A 22024-nucleotide genomic window follows, 5' to 3' on the forward strand; every position below is an offset into this window, starting at 1 on the left:
TTCAACATGGACTTAAAATATAAATAATGTTTTCGTCTTAAAGGTTTCACAAGCTGTACTTATTTTATCACTCCAGCAGGAAACTGAGGCTTTCAGTTTAATGAAGCATTTCTTTGAAGTCATGCTAAGTGACTCTGCTGCACATCTGCCTGTCTGCACGGGGCAGGCCACTTCAACTTCCTTTTCTGAGGGAGCACCAAGAGAGATACTTATTCACCAGAACTTCATCAAGTGAAGATGAAAGCAAGGTGGCTCTTCTCTCTGTTTTGTTTGCTCTCGGTGCCCAGTGTCACAGGTAAGAGCTCCAGGAGGACACCTTGACTCAGTTTATGATGGAGGGTGGTGAGGGGCAGTTTGGCATTAGTAGGTTTCACAAAGGAGAGTTGTAGCTACTGGCAATGATTTTCTATTTCCTGACAACTTTCAAATAACTCTAGTTATAATGTGCAGCTAGTAAGGAGTAAATGGCTTGTGCTGACTAGCAGATTACTTAATTCAATGTGCCTAACCTGTCAGAATAATCACAGGGATGAGCTCACTTGAAGTTAGGGCACTCTGTGCTCCTCTCAAATGGGCCAAAAGGAAAACTGCTTTCAATGGGAAAATTAAAAATACCTTTCTGTCTCTGTGTTACATACCTGTGTATGCAGAGAGAGGAAGAATTGAAACACTTCAAGTCAAGGGTAAATTGTACAGCTGCAACCCCTTAAACAGATTCTTCCCTTCCTCTTCTCCACCTAGCCCCATGTGCTGTGTTAAAGGCTTGAGAGACAAGTTTGTCATTCAAGTAAAACACTCAGAAAAGTTGGCTAAGGAGGGCTGCATCTTTGTCAGAGAGAGTTTAAACCAAAAGCAATCTGAGGAAAACCAAGAAAAGTATAATGTTCACAAACCCCCACCCCTTCAAAATTCTGACCATGATAAATGCAGGAATATTTATTACCAGCTAGGAAGAACAATTTTGTAGGATACAAAATTTTCCACTAAGAAGGGAAAAACTGCATGTATTTGCATGGTAAGATGCATCTCAAAATCTGGCATAGGCTGCTCTTTTCTTCCACATAACTGAGGCAAACTGGTCCTAAAAATAAAGGAAAAATAATTTATATGTGTATTCATAGAAAATAGAAAATGTCAAATGCAAAGAAAGGAATAGAAGCCTCAAAACATGCACACATAAGAAAGCAATAGTAATTAGAGAAAAATAGGAATTGGGGTTTTTTTCCCCCTGAGGATGAAATCCTCACTGAAGTCACTCAAAGGTGAAAGTGGAGGCCTTTATGCCCTTTGTGGAGATCAGACACCTAAAGGTCTGGGAGTTACTCTAAGAAATTTCAATTGGAGCACAAGTATGCACTAATGGACACTCTGATTTTGAAAAATAAAGTTGACATAAAATGAGATTACTTATATTGGGATGTTAGCAAAAGGTTAAGAAAACTTTTGCACAAAAGGTTTTCAGTTAAAATAATCTAATGTGCTAGGCTACTAAGAAACAAATGCAAATTAGGATGTTGCTTCTACAAATATAACTTTGGCAACTTAATAGAAATTACTCAAGTGATTCTTCATAGGCATTCTTTATATGAATCTTAGACCTAAGGCAGCATCAGCATGAATATGAGCAAAAAAATGCTGTGTGCCTTTTGCCTGATAGTCTGATTGCAAGATTCCTAATTGCTTTTTCCTTAACTTTTACTGATGAAAAACTTGTGGTGAAATCAGAGAGCATTTCCTATAATAAGCTCCTTGGACTAACAAAAATAGCTTTAGTAATTTTTCCCACAGCACAAGGCTGTGAGACTTGTCATTCAGGCTTATTTTTATTTACCCTCTTACATCACCACATCTCTTAGAATAAAAGACGAGCAGAACACATGCAGCAATGAAACAGCAGAGATTAATGTTGGCCATGGCCATTCAGTAGCTTTGTTCTCCACACATCTAGTCTCCAAGTGTCCATGTCACCCTTCAATGGACAGGTTCCAAATCAGAGCCAGCTCTGTGGGGATGTATCACGCTGCCCTTATGCCTTTTCCCTGTCAAACCAGAGCTGAGGGTGAACAGAGTCCCTGCCTGGCTCCTTCCTGGCTGAGCTGGCAGAGTGTGGGGCACACTGAAGCACAACTGAGGTTGTCTGACCCTGGCTCAGGTGCCCCAGAGCCCTGTACCACACAGCAAAGCAAAGGATTGGTACGTGGCTTTTTCAAGTAAAGAAGGTGAGAGGTGGGTACTTGCATCTGGCAGGACTGCAGGGCAAATTCCCAAAGAAAATATACAGTGATGTTATGATGCACAGGGAGGATAAAATGCAATGTAAATGGGGGGCAACAAGTCTGTACCTAAGGACAACTTCACAACTCATTTTATTCTGTGGACCTGCATGTCCTTTTGGAAAAGGGACTTTTTGTGTATGGCTCTATGGGAGTGATTGATTACTTGTCTCACTGCAGCAACCCCCTCCATAAATTCTTCATCTCCTTGAGTTTGTCAGTGCCCTGCATTGAGGGTTTAGGGACTGCAAGACTCTTACTCATAGGAGGGAGAAAGGGATATAAATCAATTTTACTACAACAGCAGCTAAACCAAGTAGTACAGGCTCCTGCTGAAAGCCCCTTCATTTCATCGATCCATTACTCCTTTATATGGGACACTAAGGACTGCCACCTGCTTTATGAAATTAATTGAGGAAGAAACCACACACACCAGAGCAGCTCACTCTGACACTGCGACAGACACTCCTTTAGGACATGCAGGAGCTGTTTAATAACATGGAGAATGGCTTTCTCTGCCAAAGCCACAAAGGCAATGGGCAGGGGGACAGTGCAGGGAATTGGCCAGCGGGGATAGCTCATTTGTTCTTGCAAGAAGAACTGGGGAATAACTGGGCCCAGATTCTGTTTTATTTATATTACCTGAAAGATTTTCATTTGCGCAGAGGCCCTCAGAGCTCTCATTTCTCTCCACAAGCATGACAGGACCTTCCTGGCCTCTTCCAGACACACATGCATTTGCTCTCCCACCTCTCTGAAGTCTGTACTGGTGGAGATTTGCTGTAAAGGTCCTTGCTGGGAAGCCTGTGGTTACAGTTGTAAGGTCTTCATAGTTGTCTGTGGCTAGGGCACCAGGTCATGACAAAGATGTCTTAGGTAAAGCTTTGTTTAAACACTTGCACTGAAAATGGTCCGTCCTGTTTGTTTTTAAGGCCAGACTGCAGATGTCATTACCCAGACAGAAGTGGTCCATGCTCTGCCAGGTGCTGATGTGACCCTGGTGTGCATGCTCCCAAAACCACACACCACCGAGGTAATACAGACGCAGTGGTCCAAGACTAATGGCAGCCTGTCTACCAAAATAGCTGTGTATCACCCCGATTATGGCACCCACTACTTCAAGTTTTCTGCGGCTCCTTACAACTTTTCGGTGTCCTTCAACACAAGGAGGTGCTGCGGTGGGGATGACACAGAGTCCTTGTGTTCCACCAATCCAAATGCCACCTCTGACTGCAGCTGGTGGGATCTGCATCTGAAAAATGTTACCATGTCCCTTAGTGGGCAGTACGAATGCACTTTTGCTACTTACCCATATGGGACAAAGGCTGCAAAAATTCAACTTATTGTCAAGGCAGCAGGTAAGTGATTGCAAATGAAATTTTGCTGTTTCCTAACCTGGTGGGAGAAAATATCAGGATAGATGAACATTTCTTGGTTGGTGATGGTGACTTGTTTGGGATTTACATTTGTGCCACTGAATGTTGCTTGTACAGTTTCCTATTTACCAGGCACTCTCTAGCTGTTTTGTCTAGCTTCTGATTAGGAAACCATATTTGTTTGGTGGAATACAAAGTTAGATAGTAAAGTAAAGTAAAGTAAAGTAAAGTAAAGTAAAGTAAAGTAAAGTAAAGTAAAGTAAAGTAAAAAAAAGGTGGTGAGGCAGGCAGTTTCTGTATTTTCATTTTGGAGAAACATTGTGGAGGAGAGGATATGGTGGGACTAAGGATGTTGGATCTTCAAACCATGTTGTGCTACTGCTGTGGGCGTGCAGCACTGGGCACCAGAAAGAGAAAGCATCCTTGTCTGATTGAGGCTGAGGGCTGGCATCTGCAGGGCATGCTAGGTGTTAGCTCCATGGAAGGATGTGTGTCCCCACCACCAAAAACACACTGGAGCAAAGTGGGGAATTGCTTGGGAGAATCACAGGAATGAAGATTTGGCTGCTTCTGTCAGCCAAAAGGAAGCCGGAAAGCAGCATGACTGCTCTTGGTAAGTAAGCCTCAGGGCTAGTGTGAACACTAGGGAGGATATTTAAATTATCCTGGTAAAGGAACAAATTATTTAAATCAGATGAGAATGGATTTGACTGCAAATTAAACAACAGTGTCAATTGTCAGTGCAGCAACTTTGGGAACAGCTATTTAGTGTCAGCAGTGAAGGCAAAAGACCAAACTGCTGTGAAGATGGAACTTGGCAGGGGTGTTGAGCTTGTTGTTGTGCACATGGGGAACTGTATTTAATGGCCCCAGAAACCTCTTTCTGACCCAGGTTTCTGCTAACAACCCAAGAAGGATTGAAGTAAATACAACAAACCTGGCACCGTTTCAGTTCAGAGCTGCAAGGCCAATGTCCTCACTCTGCTTGTGCCCAGGGCTGTAGACGCAGCAGACATTCAAGAGTTAGGAGCAGGGTGGGTGCAGGTTAATTTAGGGGTATTTTAGTGTGCTCCCACTGCCCTTTTACCTGCATCATGAGGCCAGACTGGTAGTCCCCATGCTGGAGCATGTTGCTCCTGTAGCATGGGGAGGTCCTGTGCAAGACTCATACTCCGGGATGTTTAACACTGATGGCCCCTGCGTGACAGTAACTCCAAGCATTTTGGTGCTGTTATCCTGGAGACACATCTTGGGCAACCCTGTGGCACCCTCCTGCCCTGATGAACTTGCAGAGGCAAAGTGAGAGCTGGCACCTCTGCCCAACTCACAGAGGACACAGTGCACACTGGATAATTGTGCCAAAGATGAAGCTGCCACTCTACCTGCTGTATGGGGTGTGTTGTGGTAGGCTACACTTCTGGAATTTTCCTGTGTTTCACAGGGCAGAGGGATCAAGGGGAGTGCAGTGAGGTTCAAGCCGTGCTGGTAACCCCATGAAACCCTCCCACGCTTCTGTTCTTCATATGAAGTTTCTCTCTCTGTTCCTTAGTACAGTTACTCTGCCAATCAGGCATTGCTTTTCTCTTGCCCTTGGTATGGACAGGTTTCAATGCTGTTATTGCTGTCTACAGTGTGGGCAGCTCTTGTTCATATCAGCATCATTGTGGCTTTTTTCAGTAACTACATGATGTAGCAAGCTGTGCTACTGATGACTGCTTGCTAGAGAGAACTAAAAAATTGAGTTTGCTACCTTTGCAGGTTTGTATTTTAAGGTAACCAGATTTGCAATGAACCACTTCCACTCAAAAGAAAGCAAAAAAATTTAATCCAGCCTATGAGTGGGATGGATAAAGGTGATAGTCTATGATGAAGTACAGTTTTCATTACCTCCAAGTGAAGTGAATCCAGATGCACTCAACTTGTCAAAAGCCCACAGAGCAGCAGGCCTTCATAGGACAGACAGACAGACACAGAGGACTTTAGCCAACAGGCTGTTAATGAAGATGCGAGCCAGAGATGGGAGGGGGAAGCAAGAATCTGGGACATGTGACTGTGAGAGTAGGCAGAAGCTGGTTCCAGACTGAACTCCTGGGGTGACTACTCATTTCCATACTTGTTGTATTCTGTACAGCACTTTTGCATGGTGGTTTGTCCCAGCAAAATCTTCTGTACAGTTTTGTTCCTGGAGAAACTGGAGATTTGCTTGCTTTGTTCTTTCATTATCCTCTCTGCACTGTCCAGCCCTGGGCTTCTTCACTCTGTGTCCTGCTGTGAGAACTGGCTCCTCAGGTTCTTCACTCTCACGGATGCGGGGGGAAGCTGCTCCTGCTGCTGGCTCTCCCGGGCACAGCTCTGGGCACTGCCTTTCTTCACATCTCCATGGCACAGGCTGCGTGCTGGTACCATTGCTCCATGCTTGGGTGCCAGACGCAAAGGAAGTTAATCACCAGAAAGTCCCCACTGACAAATACCATGACAGTCTGGGACAGCTGGATATTCTCACTCCCCTCAAGATAAGAAATGAATGAAATACATATCTGTTCTATCTCCACATGCAAGCCAGATCTACCAGGGGACAGAGCTGAGGAGTTTCACTGCAGTGTGTGCTGGTGCCTTGCCTCCAGCGAAGAGAGAAGGCAGGTTTTAGGGCAGGGAGGATGGCAGGATGCACCACACCCCCACCTGCTCCGTGGCCAAGGGTCAGAGAGGTCAGTGCTGACCATGGCACTCACAGCACCTCCCACCCATCACCACTGCTCTTCCTGCTTAAATGCAGACATGCACACTCACAGACCCAACATCCGGACCACAGCAGCGCCCTGTTCACTGCATCACTCTGCCCAGCCTCCACAGGTGGATGGAGCCCTGGATTGAGAATGGGTAGGTTAGGAGATGGTGAAATGGATTTTGAAATGGATGAGAAAGGAAAGAGTGAAAAGTTTTGTGGTAGTGGGCAGGTTGAAGAATAACAAAAGGAGCACTTACACTGAAAAGGAGGGTTAATCTTAACCTGACTGACATGCTGAATAGCTTGCTTAGTGAAAAGAAGGTCTGCGGATATCTCCAGAGAAAAGGAAATAGAGGTGCACAAAACTGATATGAAGGTTTATTGCCACAGAAAAAAAAACAACTGTAAGATAAAAATTGAAGCTTCAAATTATTCTCAGCTCCAAAAGGAGACATCGTGATCCTGCAGTGAAGAAAAGCTTTTTAAAGAATTGCCAAAAAATTCGGGTAATGCTGTGAATTGAGTCATGAAACTGCAACTAGAATCAGATGCAGGGCTTTCACTCAAAAAATGTGTCTATGGGTAATGGTTGAAAATTACAGTTCCCTTCTAAACAGAAAAGTGCCTGTTCCTTGAACAGAAGACTAGTCAGCAATGGTTTTCAAATCATGTTTCTGATTTTCCTTCTTGGGCTTTTTTGTTGTTGTTGTTGTTGTTGTTGTTCCAATGATAAAAGAGGAGAGGCACTACCTGAAGAAAGTGTGGTTAAACGAGACTTTAGAAATTCCATGCCTTGAGGACATGACCTCAGAAAATTTGTCCACTTATCCTTTGAAATGGCTAGTGGTAAGTATTTCTCATCTCAGTTATAAAGTTCAGAAAGAACTACAGGGTATTTTTGCAGATTGAAATGAAAATGTTCTACATTACTGTGTCCTGTAGAATCTGCTAAAAAACTTATCAGTCATGTTGTACTGTGATAATAAAGGGAAAAAGTAGAAACATAGGGTTGCAACATACACACTACAAAATAATAGCTGTTAAAGAAATAAAGAGGAAAAATTCCATCTTAATTGCTTTGAATTTTTCAGGAGCATACAGAGCAGGTCTAGGGAAAGTGGCTAATGTAACAAAACTAAAATATTTCTTATGTTGGATTTCCCGTGAGTTTTTCTGTAGTGAAGCTTTAGTATCTGAAAAATACATGGTTACTGTGTAGGATAGTGAGACATCAGGCTGCTTTGAGATAGAAAAGAAAGGTACTGACTAATGTTTTTTGGTTTTGTTAACCTCTGTGTCATAGATGCCACTGAAGTCATGCAAACCCAGTTATCAAGCTAACCAATGAAAAACTATTTTTAAGCAATTTTCTGTGAGATATGAAGCTCGCTATATTTTTGTACTTTATCTTGCTTTCTGGATAAATATTTATATGCATGTTTTAATGTAACCTTTTAGCATTCATTTTGGTGTGTAAAGATAAGTATCAGTGACCAGTGTCCTTGAGCTTTGCTTGTTCATTTATATATGTTGTCACAGAGGAGCTGTAGCTGTTAAGGATTTCCTTAAAGGTGACTTTCAAATATTTTAGGTTTTTTAACCTTTTGTTCTTGTTCGTTATCTATTTAGATCTGCCTTATGCAGGTCGTTCTTAATATTAAAATTTTAAATCTTTTTGTAGGGAGCATCCTTATCCTTACTACTTCAATTTTGCTGGTTCACTCTACAAAGTAGCAGAGGAAAGGGAAAAAAACCCCAAAGGTCAGCGCAATGATATATGTGGGTTGCCATGCACCATACAGAGTAGAGCTTGCAAATATGTACTGAGGCACAGATGTCCAGGACATGCTGGCTGCACTTACAGCTAAGGGTGGCTGCCACACAGACAATAAGGGGAGATAAATTTTAGTTATTATTATCAGGTTTTTCTACTTAAAATTCTAAAAGAGCAAAGTTTTCCTTGAAATTTCAGTCATATTTAATATGTATGGGATGTTCAGCATAACTTAAAGACTGGTGCAGTGAGAAAGCACCTCTGTTGCTCTCTCTGCGGGCTACAGAGATCAGGATTCACCAGACACAGCTCTTTATTCCATATTTTATTGTCAAGATGATGACTGCTCTTGGTATTGAAGTTCTAAGATAGAATATATTTGGGAAAAAAGCCCAGATGTTGCAAATGTCCACTTACTGGTACACAATGTGCAAAGGAAGCTTTTCATAGTGGGAATAGAGCTGGTTTACAAAAATATTTCTCTGTGTGTGTGTCTGGACTTCACAATTTTGTGGATTTTTCTGTACACAGGGTGAAAATGGCAGGAAAGAGGAACTTGTGACCAAGGAGCCCTCCTGTCCTGCTGTGTACAGGAATAGCAGCGTGCTGTACAGGCAAAGAGTCCTCCTGGGTTTCAACAATGCCCTAAAGGTTTCCTCCCCCAAAATCGCGGATGATGGCAGAGTCTTCTCCTGCCACGTGCTGTACCACCCAGAGAGAGTCCAGAAGAGCAGCACCACTGTGAGAGTATTTGGTAAGGGGCTTATGCCAACTGCCTGCTGCCTTGCACTTGGAAAGCTGAGACTCCTGTTTGGTTCCGAAGCCAATAACTTTTGACAGATAGTGGGGGGTTTTTTAATATAAATATATTTACCTTATCATTTTTTCAGCTGCAATAAGGTAAAATGTTAGTAAATAACTGGAGTTCTTAGAAGAATGTGAGTCCATTCCTTCAATTTCTGGCATGAAAAAATAGTAGATTCATTGCACATATATCAACCTCACTGCCATGCACATGGCCAGTATCTTACCCTGATGTGTAGGCTTATGTTGGGATTTTGTGGGTTATGGGGAAGCACACTGGTCATCAAGATCTCCGTGTCCCAATGGCTATACTGTCTGTGGTTAGGAAATTATGGTCAAAATTTAGTAAGCAGTTTGAGACTACTGTTGTAGCAAAGTCACATCCTCAAAAGGCACGTGACATTCAACTGCTGCCAGAGGCTCTGGCTCTGAAAATGAGGGTCCTGGTGGGGGTCTCAAACTGGTCAGGAGTGGCAGGGCCTGTGTACTTCAAACATGTAGGCTGGCATTTCATTCTGTAAGCCTTCCCCATCTTTAATTACTTGCCTTGTTCCCTTTCAAGGGGCTTAGGAACTGCTCTACAATCACTAAAGTACAACTGAATCAGAAAATTGCTGCCCACTTGAAAACCAGGCTTTATTTTGTCTTTATAGGTCAGTTGGTCTGGAAAACATATTTCCAAAGCTCCTAAAGTAAATTTTAAACAGTGGGCCTGTCAACAGTCCCTTGACTGTAGCTAATTGTCCAAGGAAGCCCACAGCTTGAGGAGGGCACAGATATTCAAGGCTAATGCTCTGAATTCAAAGAAAGGTTCAATAGGGAGCAGCAAAAAAAAAAGGAAAATATGTCTGGAGGCTCTTGGTCACTGATGTAAAAGAAATAAAAATAGAAGCTAATGATCTGAAATCTCCTCTTGTGTTTGCATGATTCAGACACTTTTTAAAATCAACATTTCTCAAGTAGCAACAGTGTTACCTGGGTAATCATTCAAGGATACTAACATACTTGAACTCTCCTCCATCACTGCTGGTGCGCTTGCCTAGATTTGTGTGTCTCAGCCTGAGGTTGCTTTATTTGGCTTTTTCTCTGAATTATGGTGAGATGTGTGCTTAGCTGTGCATGAACCCACTTCAGAATATCAGTACAGCAGGGTAGAGAGGCAAACTAGAGAAAACAGCTGTGGCCCATGGTGGTGAACAGTCTATTTCTCAGTAAGTGCTGGCTCACTTTGGACCAGGGTGCTGTGCCACCAGCCTCTCTCGCAGGGGTCCTGAGGGCAAAGCTGGGTGCAGGGGCTCCCTGAGAGCCCTGAGGTTTGTGGTGGGTGCTGAGGAAAGTCTCTCAGACCTCAGGCAAGTAGAGTCCACCTCTCAGAGGAAGTGTGCTTTTGTGCTCCTAGCCCTTTCATCTCTGAATTTTGCAGGTAAAATAACTATTTTGCATCCTGTCTCACTCTTTTCTGTTACCATTTGGTGAAGTCATGCCACTTATGATTGCACCATTCCAGCCTTTCTTCATTTACTCTCTTGTGCTGCAGCAGGAGGAGAGACCAAGAGCAGAGGGCTTAGAGCTTCCCCCAAGCCAGCCCACAAACCCATGCAGCACTGGGAGAGACACTGCTGAGAATAATCCAGCACTCTCTAGGTGACATGTGGGGACAAAGAGCTTTCAGATGACAGCACCTCTCTTGTTCCTCGTGCTGACCAGAGAATAAAGAAATGAATATTTCTGTTCTGGCAGTTAGATCCAGCCTCAAATGGGTGAGACAGTACCTGAAGATAGTGTATGTATACAATGTCACCAACACCTTATGGCAGTTTTATCTGTCATTGTGGTCATTAGCAACGACACAGCTAGGGAAAAAATGCCAGTTGAAACCTGGGAAGGTTTTCCCATCTTGGCAAGCCAGTCTCTCCTGTCACCCAAACACTCATGCAATTGAACCCCACAGGCTGGGTGGCTTGAAAGCAGGGCAGGGAGGGCAGGCAGATATTGCACCACAGAGCTGTAAAGGACAGGAGGAGCAGGAGGAGGAGAGGGCACCTGTGGGAAACTTCTCATGCACAATCCCTCTGACAAATACTTCAGGCAGGGCTAAACACAGCAGAGACAGGCCAAGTCTGAGGGGTGCCAGTAGTGTTCTCTTTCAGTTGTTTGAGGTGGCCTGAATAGGACTGAGAATTGCACCGGAGAGGATGGAGAAGCCATAAAAAAATCTCTCAAGGAAGTTGAGAGTTTTGGCATGTTCAGTAAAAACAGACATTCAATCAAGATAGCTTTTTATAAGAGGGTACTTTTGGACTGAAATACTTTAAAATATTTCTCTTCTAGAACAGAGTTCTTTTAGATAAAATTTTCTGTGAAAAGGTATGGCCTTTTCATGTCTAACTTTGCCAAATATTGATTTCTCCTTTTTGAAAGAGTAAAATCTCAGCAGCAGAAACTACTGAACTAAATATTGAATTTCTGCTAGATCCAAAACCTTGGTAAATATCCTAGCAAGACAAATGAATGTCAAACTGTTAACAGGGGCTGAGATGTTAATTGGAAAAGATCTATTAGACCATTCAGAGCTATGTGTGAGACCTGCCTGCTGGAACAGTTACCCAGCAAACACATCTTCTGAGAAACAGAGGACAGCACTCAATACAGGTGTGGAAAAGCATACCCATTCTCATCAAAAAAACAAAAGGAAGAGCACACACTAGACCAGACATCATTTAGCCTCCCAGCCAACCTCTGCAGCGATTAGAAGATCCAGTTTACCAGACTTTTCCCTGTATCTGAAAAGTATGGCTGTCTTCTGCCAGCTCCACTACCATCTGTATAGTTTTGGCAAGGAAGAAGCAAGAATGAAATCTTAAGATGCTCATTTTCTGATAGGAAGAATCTATAACCACTGCCCCAGCTCACCTCCTAAAAAAGCAGAAAAACCCAAAACCCAGAAGAGGGGGGAAAAAAAAGGAAATTCCACTAAAAAAAGTACCATAAGTCCAGAAAACCATAAGGCCATGATAATTAAATGTAAGTCATACCCAGGCACAATCCATCAGTAACATCAGGCCGAAAAATGGAAATTAGAAATAAAGTCAGGAGAGTCCTTGGTGTATTAGTTGTATAAAATAACAGGGAAACCTGAATATTTCACCTCAGGGGGGAATGTAATTACCTGAGGTGGTCCTGTATCAATTAACAGGGTAAGAAAAAGAGAAAATTATTTTAATGGTAGAGATTAAACTGAGGTTTAGGTTGGAAGGATAAAGAACTGTGGATCTCCTAAGTAATTCAGGGAGGGCACTTGTTTCCAGTCCAGTTTCAGGGCTCAGAAAGGGCCAGATGCACAATTTATCTAAGGCTTTTGAGATTTGCTACATATTAACATAGTTTCAGCGGTCCTTACTTAACAAGTCAGTCAATATTGCTCCAAACCAGGTATCCCAGCGGCTAATTTTGAAATGCTGGTTTAGAGAGGCTTACAGCACCTGATAGCTTTAATTTATACAGTCAGCTGTGCCCAGAACCAAAATACTGGAAAAAAAAAAAGAGTTTTTTGTTTCATGTGGATGTGGTTATCATCTGCTGCTCTGCTGTGAAGGTGGGCTCTGGGCTTCCTGGCAAGGCAGGAAGCATCTGTGGTGGGACACTGTCACGCATCTGTCCAGGCAGCAGCATCTGGGTAGCTGCACCCTAAATCAATCAACATTTTGGGGGATGATTCACTGGAGCATTGGAACATTCTTTGGAGATACCTTTGGCAAGCACACAGAGGAACCAGCAACTGGGGTATGTTTGATTTCATGGGGCCTGGGAAGGGTGGCTCTGCTATGACTGCAGGATGGTTTCAGTTTGTTTCCCCAGCAAAGCCACCCAAGCCTAGTTGAGGTAGGCGGTGAAATACATCATGGATCCTGCTGATACAGGCTTGTAAACCACTTCCTCGACCTCAAATTGCAGCTGTGCACACTTTTATCTTGCTTGATGTGTGGCTGGAGGTAGGATTTACTTTCCACTCTTCTTATGAAACAAGGCTGTTAAGTGTTATTAGAAGCTGTTACTGTGATCTGCAGCGTCCATTTCTCTAACATATTTATGTTTGCTTTCCAGCTTACCCTGAGATCTTCATTAGCCTGCAGGAGGGCTCAGCCAGCACCTCGCAGAAGGTGAGCCATTTTGGAGCAAAGAGTGATGCCTGTGACTGCCACCATGCCACCCCAGCAGAGCCAGGGAACTTGAGCTGAATCACATGTAGGAGGGACCTCCAAACTGACCAAGCTCACGGGGCAGCAGGCAAGGCAATGACTTAATGAGGTGCTCATGCCCTTTCCTCTGAGCGACTCCCGCCCCCACAGCAGTGAGCACAAACTGGAGCTAGCTAAGGCCTTCTCTGTTGTGTGGGCCTCTCTTTTAGTTTTGGTAATGGCAAAACCTAAAAGTCTGCTGAATTGCACTGGCCATGCTTGGCATAAAACATATTTATGGGGCATAAAGCATATTTATGGCTCATAGGGCTGACTAGCAAGCCTCTCTGTCTACTAGCTATGGTACTTTGCTTCCTGTTCCATCTCTCCAAGTTAAAGCTTTTGATCTGCAAGTATCTCAAATTAAGAAGGTTTTCCTTGGAAACAGAGCTTGTGGACAGGCAGAATCTTGTACTATCCATAACCACCCACTCCACACAATCCATGAGTCAGTTGGTTCTGCAAAATGGTATCATTTTCCTGGTGACCTATTTCTGGGTGTGGTGTTGGACATTGCAGGCTTTTGTCTGCACTGTCCTGTTGAACAGAACAAGCTGCAATCATGGGACTGGACAATAGAAACTCCCCCAAGAGCCTCTGTCTGTTCTTCACCTCCAAACACCAACTCCTTTACTTCTCTTTTCTGCCTTTTCTTGCAGGGCTTAAATCTAGTGAGGATATCAGATTAGTATTTCTTCATAGGAAGAATTTATAAACTATTATGACCTAAAAATGCCTGAAAAATAAGGCAATAATGAAGAGGAAAATAGTGGGGAGCAATTACACTACAAGCCCATGTGCTGTTTACCATGGCAGGGAAAGAGTTTCAGCTGGGTAGTTTCAGTCTTTGTACTGAATGATTGACTTCTGCTGACTTCAATACATCAAGCTTGCTTTCAACTAAATGTGGGAACCACTTTCTTTGAAAGAGGGAGCAAGAGGGGTTTCTGCTGCATGAGTAGCACATGCTTTTTTCTTCTGTTGAAAAGAACAAGGCCATTTCTCTTATAACAGTGTTTAGTACTTAGCAGTGTCATAACCTAAACTAAGGTTAAGCTAAATAAACATAATTGGGAATGTCCAGGCAGCATGAGGATGAGACCACTCACCCTGCTAGTGCCCAACCCTTATCCAGCCTTCATACTAAAGTCCTGCCCATCTATTGTTTGCTGAGAAATTAAATAGAGCACAAACACAGATCTTGGGAACAAATGGCACAGAACCAGGATGACTGCATCTAAAGCATCCAATTCCTTGTGATTTCTGGAAATCTCTTACATATTGTGTCTGCTACAAAGTTATCTAATTTTGTATATTCAGCATATCATTGGGCTAGGCAGTCTTTTTCATGGGATTATTTTCTTTATCTGCCTAACGAAGGAAGGATTTACATGGCAATCAGAAAGTGTCTCATTTTCCTCACACACATTATGCCAGTACCAATTCCAGTGTTTTTCCATGTGGGTATTTGTCACTGGGGGCAGGAGAGTGGGGGTCACTCTACATTTCTCCAGCCACAACACAGGACTGGAGGGAGTTGGAGTCCTGACACCCAGGGCAACAGGGGTGTCCCTGAGCTCTCATTCAAGAGTATCCCCAATCAGAAAAATGAGGGGAGTGGGCAAGAAACACAATAAAGAGGAAAAATGTGCTTTCTCTCAGATCAGGATTGTGAGTAAACAAGCACTGTCTGTACAGGAGTTTGGAAGCTGGCAGCCAGGAGGGAAGTGTCGGAGGCTCATCTAACATACATATATATACATATATGTGTGTGTGTGTGTGTGTGTGTCTGTATGTATATATATATATACAGATGTATAGATGTAACCTAACAACTGCCTTTTGCTGTCCTGCAGCCTAACGTGAGCTGTGTTGTGAGGAAGGCATTTCCCAAGCCAAGCCTCCTGTGGTACATGGATAGAGTGGGCCTGATGGAGCAGCCTGGAGGTAAAGCAACCTGTCCACAAGAAAACAGCACAGCTGCAGGAGTGGATCCCAGGGAAAGTCATGGCTGTTACCCGCTCCTGCCACAGGGAACCTTTAGGTGTCTATCTGGCTGAAGGGGAGAGCACCAGGCCTCCTCAAAGGAAACAGCTGGCATATGGCTGTGACCAGAGCCCCCTGCAATTGCCAGGGATGGGAACTATGGTTTGGCATGACCACACCGTTCTTGCCAAATCTTTGACAGTGTCTCAGCAAAGAAACCTGTGGCTATATGAGCCTGCTTTCCCAGTACCAATGTTTTGCACAGCTCTGACTTATAGTTTGGAGTGTAACAAGAGGGTCTTTTCTTTTTTTTCCTCTCCCCAAGAAATTTCTGTGGTACAAGAAGACTGGCAAGACAGTGAAGGTTTCTATGAGTTGAGATCAACGCTGATGCTGCAAGGGACCCATGAGACATATAAGATGTTCTCGTGTGTGTGTTTGTTTCCCTTCCCATGGAATGAAACAAGGAATATTTCATCAGAAGAAATATTTGTTTCCTTCGGTAGGTTTTTCATAGATAAGACATATCTAAAATGTTAAGAACACCAAACACATGTATTCTCTGTTATTTAAAATACTGAAGAAATGCCAAGAGTATAGAAGCTTTATTGCACAAGTTGATCACACAGCTTGAACTCTCTGGCAGGTTTTTTAGCTCAAATCTTTGCTCAAGCCTCTAAATGAGCTAAGAAACTCCTGCACAAACAGAAGACACTTGTTTGTTTAGGCAGAATCTTGCTGTCCTCCCCATACCCAAAAATACTCTAGCATAGCCACATGGCAGCAGTGAGCTATTATAATCATGTGTTTCTCACTGAGCACCCGTGGCTCCCTGGGAAACCAAATCCTCAGACTCAGGGCTAAGTTTTACATCTTCAGTAAAACATGCAAAAGGCTGCACTGCTGTGGGTGGTAGAGAAACTGTCCTATAACCTGTACTGTAGGAATTGGCTACATGATTAGGGAAGTGGGGAGAAATACTGTCCTGCTTTTTTGGTGAAAGCGGGAGACTTGGCAGTATAGTTTTCAGCACCTCTGAGGATGCAGTGTGATGGGTGAGAAGGGCAGACAGATTTCCTTTAGCACTCTCTTGTGCATGTCTCCTCCTCAAGTGCAAATGCATACCTTTTAAAATTTTTTTTATTGTGTATGCTCCCTGCTGCACAGACAATATGACTGAGCTGCTGACCGCTTAGCAGCATCTAGGGGCACATCACCTACCATGGAAATCACTTGCATCTCAGCTGGGTTCTCTTGTGGCTGTGTATATTCCTATTGGCATGTTTTTCCACAAAGTAACACTGCAGCAAGAGCCACCGCTTACTCCTCTGGAAACATAGCTTCAGAGGGGAGGGAGAGAAATCATAATTTTTCTCAAAAATGACTCATTTCCCCCAATTTGCAGTTTTCTAGAAATGTATTCACATCGAAGAGATGTCAATTAAAGCAGTCTATGTTCTTGCCTGCAGGCTATGCTAATGCTAAGATAGATCCACTCTGTACAAAAATGTTAAAGCATTTAGATGTGATAGAAAGGAAAGAATTACATTAATTCTCTGCCATACTTCCTGCAAAGGTGCACAGTATGACACAAGCCCAAACTAAATTTTCAGCCTTTATAACTACTTTTAAGAACTGCTTTAATCTTTCTCTGTTTTATTTCCTTCACAGACAATAAGTCTAATGAAGCCTCAGCTGAAGTTTTTACTACCACAATTTCAGATGGTAGGATAAATTAGAGAATAAAATAACTTGGGTTGTGTTTGAGGTGCATTTATAAAGTCCTAAAGCTTGCTACTCTAAATGGGTAGTAAGGTACCCCTTTCTGCAGCTTTGACTTCAGAGAAAATACTATAAACCAATATTTTGGTGATGTAATCTATCATAATTAAGACCAAGCATAATTAAACTCCAGCCTTGAGGGGCACTTAATGTTATTTGTGATGCTTCAGCTGGCATTTGAATATGGTTCTTTCAGTACTGAACTAATAATTAAAAATAACAGCCCTGCTAATGGAGGTTCTACCTTCTGCTTAAGTACACAGCCAAGATCCTCAACACTTTTGCTGTGTTAAAGAACTGATAGATGTTTCTTAATTTGTGTAAATTTGGTAAATCCCTGCTCTTCCCCTGCAAGTGTGTCTTATTATCAGCTTATTGCAGACAGATGAATGTTCTCTCCACACCTCAGCCAAAGCCCTTTGGGAACATCTCTCCTGGAGCAGTTTGCTCTGCTCCGCGTGGGAGGCAGCTGCACTTTAGCAGGGGGTTACATGAGTGTGTCAGAGAAATGCTGAAAGCAGATGGCATGAAAAAGTATGGGTTTTGTGGGAAAAGCTTCTGCAAGTGCAAGTTGTGGCAGGCCCTGGGGGCTCAGCCAATACCCCAATGGGCACCAGAAAACCATCCCAGATATTGGGGGGCCCTGAGAGAGGGAGACTTTTTCCTCTGCTGGCCTCTGCAAGGTGAGCTCTCAAAGGAACCCTAGCAACTTCCATCAGGCCACCACCCTTCTTCACCTTACACACTCTGCAGAACCGTCTGGGAGCCAGGCACATCTCAAAGAGCCTCACTGCTCTGGTTTTTAGACCTGTTGCATCTTTGGTAAGGAGTGCTTTACATCAGCCAGCTACTGTGAAATCCCTGTTAGCATGGGCAAGGCTAAGCTGAAATGCAAATGGAAGAGAAGCAGTCAAAGGAGGTACAAGTGTTAGCACAGAAAAGCAGCTGGAGAGTGGATAGTTACCTGCTTATGCTAAGATCCAGTCTGCAAGGGTCACTCCCACCCAACGCCCTCCAAACATGCCTGACCAGACAGAGGTACCTTCTGGCTGCCTTCCCAGATACGTTTTTCTAATGGAGTGTGTGAGCTTTCATAGATCACATCCTTCATGGACCTCTTTCGGGGGAGACATAATCCATCCTCCTAGCCTACTCAGGGAGTACTTTGCCTCTCCTGATGTTTTCCGAAAAATAACGAAAGAAAACAGATATCTCAGGACATATATGCAACTTGGGCAGGATGGTGTCTCTGCTGAGCTCACCTGTGTGGTTAACAGTTCTTTAATTAGAAGGAATAACTCCCCCTCCTCTTCTCTGGGGACTCAGTGAGCACTTTTCAGTGCAGAGTGTCTCTGAAATTTCCTCTCAGTGTTGCAGCCTCTGAAGTGCCTCATGGATGGAGCTGTGCAGCTGACACCACCAGGTCATAAATGTTATTTCAGCATCTGTGCTAATAAGGTGACTCTCTTTGTATGGAAAAAAACCCATGTGATTAATTTCTGGTTTTTAAGTTGAGGTGCCAGGGGCTCCAAAAATTTTTCCCCAAAACCTTTGTTTCCCTAGGGATTTCTCAGCACAGTTACCTCAGGTGCTTCACGTTTCTTTCTGGACTGCTTGGCTGAGTTGTGCATGGAAAGATTATTTGGAAATTTGGAAATTAGAAATTCTTGCTCCTGAACCTTTGAATCACCCACTTTCCTAAAGCAGAGTAAGCACCTTTCTCATGCCGAATGTTTGCTTTGATTTGTTATAGACTTTGGTAATTCAACACTTACATCTGCTGTCATGAGCACCTCAGGTAAGGGGGAAAAATACTTTATTACTTATTCAATATATGTAGGATCTGTGCTTGACCACTGCCTAAATGTCATGCACTCAGAGTCTGAGGTGTGACTGGGAAAGGTCAGTGTGCTCTGGTACTGACAGTACCAATGGGCTGCTGCTTGGGAATTTGTGAGCTGTGAGGTTACCCAAGCAGAGATCTGACAGAAATCTTGATAAAACTGCCAAGTTAGGGCAGCATGTAAAATGGCATGCTGAATATTATGTATTATTCCTACACATGTTTATAAAGTGGAATAATATGCCTATAAAACTGTAAATAATTTTGTCCTATTATGACAGACAGGTGCACGTAATAGAAAAGTTAAAGCCATCACTTTTCCTTGACCCAACAGCAGGGCACATTCCCATTCATTAATTTTATAACTAACTCTGTTTTACCAGAGCATGGATATGGATAATTACATGAAACTATCTTCAGCAATTGAGAGGAGAACCCTCAAGAGCAGGTGATCTCCTGAGCTTATATGGCTGTGGCCTGTTGTCATGGACCATCTCTGTCAAGGCCCTGGCTTAGCTGGGGAGCACCACATTCAAGTGGATGATCCACCCCAGAGCAGTCAAACTGAACCCTGTGTATAACAGCACAAATAATCAATGCCTGCAGCCAGCCAGCCAGCAGGAAAGGGTCAGCACTGATAACATCAGCCATCTGCAAGTGCCCACTGGAGTTGTGAAATGTGTTTTGAGCATTTAACCTTAACTCCCACAGCAGGATTTCTGCTGCACAGTCTGCATTTACCCAACAGCTACTGCAAGCTCTTTGATCTAGATTGTTTTGTGATTTATTTACATTATTTTCTAAAGAACTTATGGACTAAATGTGATACCATGTAAACTGTCTTTAGAGCACCAGACATCTGTGGCCTCTCTGGATTTCACAAGTCAAGCAAATTTGGCTCCTGCTTCCACAACACAAGGTAATCAATTGAATCTGTTTTCTCTATTGCTTCAACAATGTAGAAGAAAGACACATAAACACAATAACCATCTTACTTTTTTTGAAGCAAGAAATTTAATATCCATTGAAGTCCTTTTCCTAGTACATAACACACTAGGAAGTATACTAACCACTGTCAGTGTAACCACAGTTCAGGAATAAATATATGAGAAAATACTGTCTTGATTTTATCTTTTATAATGCTCTGTGTAGGATATATTCATTAATTTTGGCAACTGAACAGACATTGCGTGTTATTGGCATTTACAAAGAAGTTAATTAGTGTTATTACAGTGCTTACAAAGAATACCTATTGTCTTTAGTTAAATATCATACCTAAATAGAATACTGGAGGAAGATACTAAACACAAGGCTTTGGCCTGCCCCAGAAGAGTGCTCTTTGGGAGCTAAATCACTCAACATAAAGCCCTGGGGCTTGCAGAGGCTTGACTGAGATATGCCAAGGCTGGAACACAGATTGCAGCAGTGCTGAAATGAAAGTTTGCTGCTTCTCACACTGCCTTCCCCATCTCCAAAACGGAGACACCTGCCTGTCTGACAGCAGAACAGATAAGTTGCTTGTCCAAGTTGACTGAAAGCCCTTCCGTCTCAACAAAAAAATTAACAGCAAAGGCTATAAATATACAATGTGAACAGAGAGGATTCTCCTCACTGAATGATACATTTCCTCTGGTTGAGGTGGTACGAGAACAAACTCATAATGTGAGACGAGTCTGAGCCATTTTTCTTCTGCAAGTAGCCCAGGAAGCAATTGTCTTTTATCAGCGCTCCCAACATGTGCCAGTCATGGTATGACAGCCCTGGGTTAGTGCTTCTCCTCTCCGGATCACTGCTGGTCCTCACACTGGTGCCACCATCAGCTTCCTGAGCAAATCCTCTGGGCTACAGTCGAGACACGACACCAAGGCCAAGCCTGCTGTTTTAGTCTACTGGTTTGGTTCAGTTCCTGCTACTTTGCAAGTTTTTAATAAAAATCTAAGAGACTGCTGAGAATGGATATGAGGGAAGAGTGCACATATATAGGCAAGAGGAGGAAGAGGGGAAGCAAAACCAAGGCTGTTAATACTGTAGCCTGGTTTTGCTTAGCTTCCACAACAGCTCCATCACTGAGCCAGAGTTGCTTAGGCTTTGAGTGATACAGTTACAGCTGCAGTTCACCTTCTCAGGTTTGTTCAGATGGCTTGATATTTTTCCAAAAATGAGACAGTTGTTAAGAAAGATGGATTCTTTTTAGTAAATGTGAAATTGTTCTCTCGGGAAAATGAAGGTCTACATGCCAGCCGCCATCTGTCTGTGTTTGAATATCAGATAAATAGCTATCTGAGCTCTAGAAATCTTAGCACTAAAAAAATGCTTAAAGGAAAATGTTAAATAAGTTGTTATTTGGCATCAGACATTGCAGGTGTGACTCTTGTAGTCTAACTTCTTCAAAACTTCCCTTTGCTAGTTGGGAAAACAGTTTTGTTTCACTGGAGCTGGTGACATCCTGTCTAAATTCTGATTCTTTTGTATGTTTGTTCATCACGCTACTGGTTTCAGGTCGAAACAAGCCAGTGCACTCAAGCTCCTGAGGTTCATCTGAAACTAAGCTGAAATAGAAAAATGCTTCAAATGTTTTGTCTAAGTTTATTTACCTATCTCAGTAAAACTCCTCTTGAGTTTCTAGCTTGTGATAAGCTTTCAAACCAGACAGAGCATTGTGTAGTGCTTGTCTGAGGGAAGCCAGCATCTCGAGTAGTGGCCTACACCTGTTTGCTCATTCAGAAAACAGGGAAGAAAGAGGGGGAAAATGAAAAACAAGTGATGTGGCTCCCTACAGCAATTTTTACAAGCTTGTGTGCTTTTCAGCAGGAACACTGACTTCTACCACAGAGGCAAAAGGCTACATCAGTGCCACAGCAGTCAGCGAGACTTTGACAACAGCACGTGAGTAGACAATGCATCTCCTTTGCTTCACAGGACTGAAACAGAGGGGTTATGAAGCCAAAGTGCAAATGTGGCACCAGCTTAGTGCATGGTGGTTTGCAAATCTAGAGTAATCTGGAGCATCTTGCAAAAACCACAGCAGCAGATCCTCAGGTCCTCAATTTGTGATGCCTTTTCTCAGAGCATTAGCTCTGTGGTGCTTATTTTCAGCCGCTAGTTGAGAGTCACCACATTACCATGCAAAAATTATTACTAAGCATGGAAAAGTTGTGTCTGAGCAGAGGCCAGAAGTCAGGTGGAGTAATGTGTACCAGATTTTCAATATTTCACAGAA

The 22024-nt window shown here is 43.1% G+C and overlaps 1 protein-coding gene across 5 annotated transcripts in view; it reads left to right on the top strand.

Moving 5' to 3' along the window:
- The first annotated feature begins 162 nt into the window (after positions 1-162).
- Positions 163-22024, top strand: part of CD96 (CD96 molecule) — a 28403-nt gene continuing 6541 nt past the window's right edge. For 3 of the 5 annotated variants that reach the window (XR_011152353.1, XM_069022636.1, XM_069022662.1), the window contains exons 1-11: positions 163-295; positions 3206-3631; positions 7114-7223; positions 8683-8905; positions 13060-13115; positions 15050-15140; positions 15505-15681; positions 16851-16904; positions 18715-18759; positions 19652-19723; positions 21613-21690. Coding sequence is in view for 4 of the 5 variants with exons in the window: in XM_069022636.1 (XP_068878737.1) it covers positions 238-295; positions 3206-3631; positions 7114-7223; positions 8683-8905; positions 13060-13115; positions 15050-15140; positions 15505-15681; positions 16851-16904; positions 18715-18759; positions 19652-19723; positions 21613-21690 (1390 nt within the window). In the remaining variant the exon portion in view is untranslated. The remainder of the gene's footprint in view (positions 296-3205; positions 3632-7113; positions 7224-8682; positions 8906-13059; positions 13116-15049; positions 15141-15504; positions 15682-16850; positions 16905-18714; positions 18760-19651; positions 19724-21612; positions 21691-22024) is intronic. The other 2 variants (XM_069022645.1, XM_069022654.1) reach the window with 2 other exon arrangements.

This window comes from Aphelocoma coerulescens, chromosome 1 (assembly GCF_041296385.1).
Source record: "Aphelocoma coerulescens isolate FSJ_1873_10779 chromosome 1, UR_Acoe_1.0, whole genome shotgun sequence".
Lineage (NCBI taxonomy): Eukaryota > Metazoa > Chordata > Aves > Passeriformes > Corvidae > Aphelocoma > Aphelocoma coerulescens.